This window comes from Mirounga leonina, unplaced genomic scaffold (assembly GCF_011800145.1).
Source record: "Mirounga leonina isolate KUSES-001 unplaced genomic scaffold, KU_Mleo_1.0 Mir_82, whole genome shotgun sequence".
NCBI lineage: Eukaryota > Metazoa > Chordata > Mammalia > Carnivora > Phocidae > Mirounga > Mirounga leonina.
The window spans coordinates 24,296,097-24,303,604 of NW_023270825.1; the positions used below are offsets into that span (position 1 = coordinate 24,296,097).

At 43.7% G+C, this 7,508-nt stretch overlaps 1 protein-coding gene and 1 non-coding gene across 2 annotated transcripts in view; both read left to right on the forward strand.

Moving 5' to 3' along the window:
* SPTLC2 (serine palmitoyltransferase long chain base subunit 2) overlaps positions 1–6,100 on the forward strand; it is a 106,789-nt gene extending 100,689 nt beyond the window's left edge. The window contains exon 12 of the mRNA XM_034992947.1: positions 664–6,100. Coding sequence (XP_034848838.1) covers positions 664–783 — 120 coding nt within the window. The 3' untranslated portion in view covers positions 784–6,100. The remainder of the gene's footprint in view (positions 1–663) is intronic.
* A 585-nt stretch (positions 6,101–6,685) lies between these two features.
* On the forward strand, positions 6,686–6,792 carry LOC118002795. The gene has a single exon (XR_004677169.1). It is a non-coding gene; the product is annotated as a U6 spliceosomal RNA (small nuclear RNA).
* The last annotated feature ends 716 nt before the right edge of the window (positions 6,793–7,508 follow it).

Here is a 7,508-nt window from a genome sequence, read left to right on the forward strand (position 1 = left end):
AATTTTTTCTGAAAAACAAAAGAGGAAGTTTTATAAGAAAGAAAGTTACACTGAGATAACTAGTTTTTGATGGGAAGATAAGATGATCTCTCAAGATTAGGATTTTAGAGTTCAAACTCATGTCTGAGTTTAAGTCCCGGCTCTGTCCATTCTTGCTACCTCACCCCCACCCTGTCCATGACCTACCCAGAGTCTCTTAACAGCTTCTCCTCTTTCTTACTAAGTCTGATCCTCAGTGCACTTTGGGGACTCTCTTCATCTTGTATCTAGGAAGCATCTCAACGCAGACTTCCCATCGGTTTTCTTGTAGTTAAATAGAAACAGCAAGGACTGAAGTATGAAAGGACGAATGACAGTGGTAGCCAGCCTGGCAGTTCAGGGCGCATATTCCTTTTTCTCCTAAGCATAGCATACTTTGATGAGCTCTACCCTTTATCCTACATAACTGCTCTTCACAACCTATTATTCATGACCAGCCTGACGTTCTTGCTCAAAAAGTGGCTCTTTCCATAGCTGTCCTATAGTCTGATCAGAGTTAATGCACTAGACGCACATGGTCACACGAGAGGATAATCGTGCCATGGATGTTTTTAGAACCATAAAGCACCAGGCATGCCTGCATCCTACTGGCTCCGACTGACCTCTACTCTTATATATTTTTAGGCTTTAAAGGAGATAGATGAAGTTGGGGACCTGTTGCAACTCAAGTATTCCCGTCATCGGTTGGTGCCTCTACTGGACAGGCCCTTTGACGAGACTACCTATGAAGAAACAGAAGACTGAGCCTTTTTGGTGCTCCCTTGGAGGAATTCTCCCTCCCCCAGGACAGCGTGTGGCCTTTCTGAGCCAGTTCCAGGAACCATACTTCTGTGGCCATCTCACGCGAGAGACGTTTCCTCAACTAATGACAGTGGCCACCTCCTTCTAAATGGCATTTTGTAAATAGTAAAAAAAACTGCTTCACATTCTTCCTTTGCTACATTTCACCTTTAAGAAAAGAGGTGACCTCACTCTACTTTTTTGTCCATTAAAAATATTTTATTTTATAACTCTTCTTCTTATGAAATCCCGCTGACCCTAGCCTGGCCCTGGCTAACCACACAGGCCATTACCCTCTCCCCGCCGCCTACAGACTTGGCCCATCCAAAGCTCCTGCTCGTCCCGGCACTGCCAGCCTCGAGACTCACCCAGCCCTCCTCCCCAGGGAGCAAGTGCCTTCCACTTACTTCCAGTCCAGGTCTCAGAGGCTGCCAACCTTGGAAACCTTACTGAACCAGTCAAGTGTTCAACCTAAGTGTTCTCCCTTTTGTCTGAAGTTCAGCTGTTTAAGGAAAACCGTAAACACTAACATGGCTAAAAACTGCCCCTCGTCGTGTAACTCGCCCTGGCCAGGAGCCTCCCAAGGTTTGGTCTTGTCCTGGTCACCAGGTGATTTCTTCTTTCACCATCAGATATTGATGATGGTCACTGTCTGAGGGGTATGTCCAATTTCTGGGTCCTTCCTAAGCTCTAAACTAACACTCCCACCTGCTATTTAAAATGCTTACATTGTTGAGAAAGCCCCCCCCCCGCCCGGGTCAGCCCTGTGTGGTGAGGCCGCCTGCCGCCTCCCTGTGTGTCCTGTGTGCACAGTGGCCCGGGGGCCGGGGCCGCGGGCACAGAGCTGGCAGAACGTCCGTGCTTGGTTCCTACTGCTTTCTGCCTTTCAGAACTGTCAGCGCCTCTGCCTGGGTCTGGGTCCAGATTAGGATTTAAACTGATAAAAGAAAATGTTGGTAAATCCTCTGCTCAGAAATCATTTGTCATGTTCCTGTTTAAGGATTAAAGTTAACTTACCCTTTTTAGAAGCTGACCCATTTAAACATTACTCTACTGAGTGCTAGTTCTCCTTTACTCTTAATGTCCTAAGACAATTCTAATCTGGCATCTGGGGTTTAGGGTCTCTTTTTTTCTTTTATTTCCTCACCCTGCCACCCCCACCCCCCGAGAGATTCTGAACATGTATCTTCACTAAACTGGGATCCTCTATTTTGACTCTTTTCACACTAGGTAAGGGGACTAGTTTCAGAGAGCTTTAAACTGCTTGACCAAAGAACAAATCTGAAAACCACCATGTTAAAGCTCTTCCTTTTTTCTGTTGACCAAAGCTTAAGTGAAGAGAACTTTTGACTTTATTATGCCCAAGAGCAGCTTGTCTTTTAGTAGCCATCGAGTAATATGGGGGAAGGATCGGGAACAGAATGGGAAAACACTGTGTGAAAGTAGCTTTGCACGTCTCTATTTTTGAAATCACCCCTTGTATTGGTAGAAATTCTCCTGGGCTCCTTGTCATCAGCGGCGGTGCTTGTGCAGACACATGTGGTGGAGGGTGGGAGCAACAGGATTGTCGGTGAAGTTTTGTTTTCATGTCTTTAGTTCTCTTTGGTCACTCTCAGCATCTGAGAGCCTTCAGCCTTGGAAATACTCCAAGGTTTTGTTTTACTTTTTTAAAGAATAGAAAAGGGTGAATGAAAGAACCAAGTAGAAATGCAGGGACTGTATTTAGCATGGACAAACTGAGGTAAAAAAAAAGACATTGTGGTAACTAAGTCACTAGTCCTGTAGAATAAAATACATTGCTAACCTTTACATCTTGTTCCTCACCATAGAACCCCACTAGAACACCAGATAGCTTTTGCACTGCAGTCAGTTATCAAATGGTGTAGGGTTTGCAAAAGTCCCAAACTTCAAGCAATGAACTTAGCTTGCTACTCTTTTTACTTTGGTTTGCATGAAGTCACTGCAATTTAAAATGTCAGTATGGGCATTTAAATACATTATATATATATATATATATATATATATATATGTAATATATATCACTTTGCTAGTGCAAAGTTATGTCAGAATAAATGTAGTTAAGTTACAAGTTTATTTTGAAGAGACAAAACTGTGATCCACCCAGAACCTCTGCTTTCTAGAAGACAAAATGTTTTACATGCTAGTCGTCTCTTCTTGGAAACTGTAATAGAAATCTAGAGTCCAGTCATATCACAGGTATCATTATTTAACCAAGCACTGGGGGAAATGCAGGCGTATACGAATATAGTCACTGGGAAGGAGTAGACTGAAGCATTGTTCCGTGCGTGGTTGAACACAGCCTGACTCACGAATCTGATGGGATGCACATAGGCGTCAGCTAACAGTTACTACCAAAGTTGATCATCGGAGTCAGTCAATAGAGATGTGACAAATCCTTACCACTTCCTCTGATCCCTCTTTCTATTTAGCATTGCCTTTATCCATTTCAGGCTTACAAGACCTTTTCCTGCTGATCACAATAGAAACCAGGAAATTTATAACTAGGAGACATCAGAATCATGAAGAATGGATCAAGAGGCAGTGGCAGACTCTCCTCCACCTTTATTTTAAAAGTTTCACCCTAAAATACGGCACACACTCTACAGTAAGTAAATAGTGAAAGTGTGTGTTCAGGGGTGGGGTCCTTTGCTTTGCTCTGGAAAATTTCTTCCCGTTAAAAATCATCCTAGTCTCCCCAACCCCAAAGTCCTGCTTGCTTGTTTGAAGAATTTAGCAGCTTAGTCCTGTAGTTACTATCTTAAATTTTCACGACAGGGTGAGGACTTTAGATGGTCAAAACACGCTTCTTCCTGAAGCAGTCCCGGAGGTGCACAGAACTACCCTAGGCGACGGCTGAGGGCTATACGCACACAATGACTCCTGGAACACTAATCAGAAAACAACGGCTGACAGCTGCGCTTGCTTAACGCCCTTCCAGAAGCCCAGGAATGGAATATTGTGCCAATGATTTGTCTCTACAATCCCTCTGTCCTGCATTTGGCCTTTCTGTACCTTCCCATTCTTGAGTTTTAGAATGTCAACTCCAGAGAAAAACTCGATGGTGGTGCTGTGCTTAGAGGATCGCTGGGTCAGATACCCTGTCCTGGGACACAGCCTTACATTTCAGGAGGAGTCTGGGGACTTCTTTCTTCCCTACTTGAGGGAGGCTGTATCTTAAGTTTGTTACGGCTAGTCCAGTCGGGCTGAATTCTGTAGTGTTTAACAGGCTTTGCTTCATTTCTGTTAGTGAAAGCCAGGAGGAAGAATGGCTCACATGGAGAGACTTCCTGGCTTCTCAGGGAAGGGGAAAAAAGCAATGCTGCCAGCCACTACCTCCCTGTTTCTCCCCCCAACCCTGCTCCCTTTCCAAACTGATGAGGCTCTCGGGCCCCTAGTCCTGGACTGGGAAGCAGCACAGGACTGCTAGTCATGCCATAGGCAGTGAAGAAAAAGAATTTGTGTAATTCTTCTTTTGTAAGAATTTGTAGATACAACTGACGGGCTCCAGGTTCTCTTGTATAAAGAACTGCTGTGACCTAATTCCCAGAGCGTCTTTCCTTTCCTGGTGTTCGAGGTAAGCCAAGATGGGCTTTCATCTCTTCTGGTTGCAACTCGTGGTCAGCAAAGGGGGAAGAGTGGGGGGGCTTTTCCTTCAGTGTCTGTCTTCATGAAAATCAGAACTATTGAGCCTTTCACACAGGTAAACTCAGCATAGCCCAAGGTGGTCGTCAAGGGGGAGTTATGAGAATCAAATGATTCTTCTTGGCTTTTGAGCAGCTACTTGCTTAAATGCAGCCCCAGAACCTAAAGATCTGCTGCTGTCTGCTTAACATGGAAGCTCAGTGCCCAGCCAGCAGGCATCTTAATCCATTAAGCCAGTTAATCAAAATACCTTCCACGTGGCAAAAAGCATATCTTCTTCTCTCCTCAGATATTTATCCACAGGAAATGTAGTGTTTAGGCTCCTACCCAATGACCATGTGCCCAGATAGCCTAATTAGAAGGCTGGCTTCCTGCCTTATACAGAAGAAATGCTAGGATGAGCCAATGATCCTTTTGCTTTTAATTGTATGGAAAATGTTGCCCCTTTTGTCATTTCCAGTGACTTCTGTTTTCCAAGCACCTTTTGCTATAGATTCTTTTTTAGACGGGGGATCCAAAGGACTTAGCTTGCGGACTTGCTGAAGTTGTTTATTATTCTAGTCTTCTTGTGAGTCTGGAGGTATACCCAGTCCGCCCTTGGGAGTGGCTTGATGGAGCCGTGGGCAAGGTCTTGTTTACCACATAGTACACACGATAGATGGCCTTGAACTGTGACTCTTTGTGGTATGATGAGTTCTAATAAACTGACCCTAAAGAATGCAGTGGTTATTAAACTGTGGTTACGTGTTTTTGATGAAGCAATACCCAAAGCTCTGTTCCTTTGGAGAAGTAGCGGGGAAGGTGAATGCAAGGTAAAGACGAGAGCACTACCCTGATGTGCTCAGTGTCCTTCCTTGTTGCCATCTCTGTGGGTAAGTGGATCCCTCCCTGCACCAGGAGCCTTGAGTCCGTTCCGAGTCTGCTTTGCCCCCACAGTTTTCAGGTTTCTTGTGCAAAGCTCCGTGGGTCAGGGCAGGCCTTCTGTGGGGATGTGGGACGTATTCCTGACTGGGGTAGGTAGGTCGTGTTACCTCAGTGATGTTAAACCAATGGTTGGAATGATAAAAAGCATCCTTGATGGTCCTTTACAGGATACTGGTGAGATCACTGTGTCAGGTCAGCCAGCATGCCCACACGGTCTTGATGATCCCTCTCTGTATAAAGGTAGCAAACATTAAGAGAAGGGGGAAAGAGAGTAAGAATAGAGAAATCACTTATGGGGAGCCGAGATCTTATTTTGTTGGCCTTTATTTTTCCACTGACCAATTTGCCTGTAAACTGGACTTTGCAAGAGGTGCTGTGATAGTCCCTCCATTGCTGTGATGCTTACATAATCTGAGAGAGTGAGAGGGGGAAATATAAATTAAAAATTTTAAATTCTAGTAATGTGTTAAAATGTCATGCTTCTCTCTTTCTCTCTTACCCCCGTCTCCTGTTTTTGCCAGATGATTTTTTTTTTTAACCTTGTTGGATGACTGTGAAGCTCTAAATGATGGGTTGGGTTAGGTGTATCCGTTTGAGAGTACATGTTAAGAACCGAAGGGGAACTACTTGAGATGACGTAAGAGTCATCCCATGCAAATATATTGTTTTGCCCAAATAAACTATTCAGAAAGCTGTCTCTGCCTTTATTCATTCAACCAATAAATACTGAGTGCTGTTTCCGTGCTAGGCACTGCACTGAGTATGACCAATACCAGCAGCAAACAAATAGTAAACAAGTAAGCATATGGACACATATATCATTTTACAAACTGGTAAGTGCTGTGAAGGAAAACTAAAGAGCATGATAAAAACACGTAACCAGTTGTGGTCTAGAGGTGACAGAGAAAACTTTTCTAAGGCACGGAGGATCTGATGCTCCAGGAGCAAAGGGAAGGATGACAAGGCGGGCTGGCGAGGAGGAGGCAGAGGTTTGCTGCGCTGGGCTGTCGGGGGTGAGCAGTGATATTACACATTGGGGAAAACCAAGGAAGGTTTGCAAGCATTGAAAAAGATCCCTAGTGTGCTCTTTTGGTAGACATTGGCAAGTTGGTAAAATGTATATGGACGTGCAAAGGACCTAGACTAGCCAAAACAATTTTGAAAAAGAAGTTGTAGTACCTGATTTCAAAGCTTTTTACAGAGCTATAGTAACCAAGACTGCATTTAGCATTAGAATGGCCAGAGAGAACAAATAAGACACCATAAAAGTCCAGAGATAGTGCTCACTTCAGCAGCACTTACACTAAAATTGCAATGATACGGGGAAGAGAGGCATGGCCCTTGCGCAAGGATGAAACGCAAATTCACGAAGCATTGCATATTTCCGAGAAACGTATACAATTGTTGAATCACTGAAACAAATATAACACTGTATATTAACATACTAGAATAAAAATAAAAAGTCCAGAAATAGACCCACATATATATGGGTAGTTAATTTTCAACAAAAGTGCCAAGTTAATTCAACCGGGAAAGTACGGTTAGTCAGCTAATGGTGCCGGAACTGAATATCTAGGGGAAAAGACTTTTAACCCTTACCTCACATCATATACAAAACTCAAACCATAGATCTGAACATCAAAACTATAAAACTTCCAAGAGAAAATATAAAAGAAAATCTGGTTCTCTGGATTAGGCAACAATTTCTTAGAACACAAAAACAGGGCTCAAAAATATTGATAAACTACTTCATCAAAATGAAAACTTTAAGGCTTGATAAAGGGAAAATGCAAACTCCAGACTAGGATAAAACATCCACAATATATATCTAACAAAGGCTTTCCATCCAGAGTATAGAAAGAACCCTTAAAACTCAATAAGGCAAGACTATTCACTAAAAAATAGGGAAGGGGCGCCTGGGTGGCTCAGTCATTAAGCATCTGCCTTCGACTCAGGTCATGGTCCCGGGGGTCCTGGGATCAAACCCCACATCGGGCTCCCTGCTCCACGGGAAGCCTGCTTCTCCCTCTCCCACTCCCCCTGCTTGTGTTCCCTCTCTCGCTGTGTGTCTGTTAAATAAATAAAATCTTTAAAAAAAATAA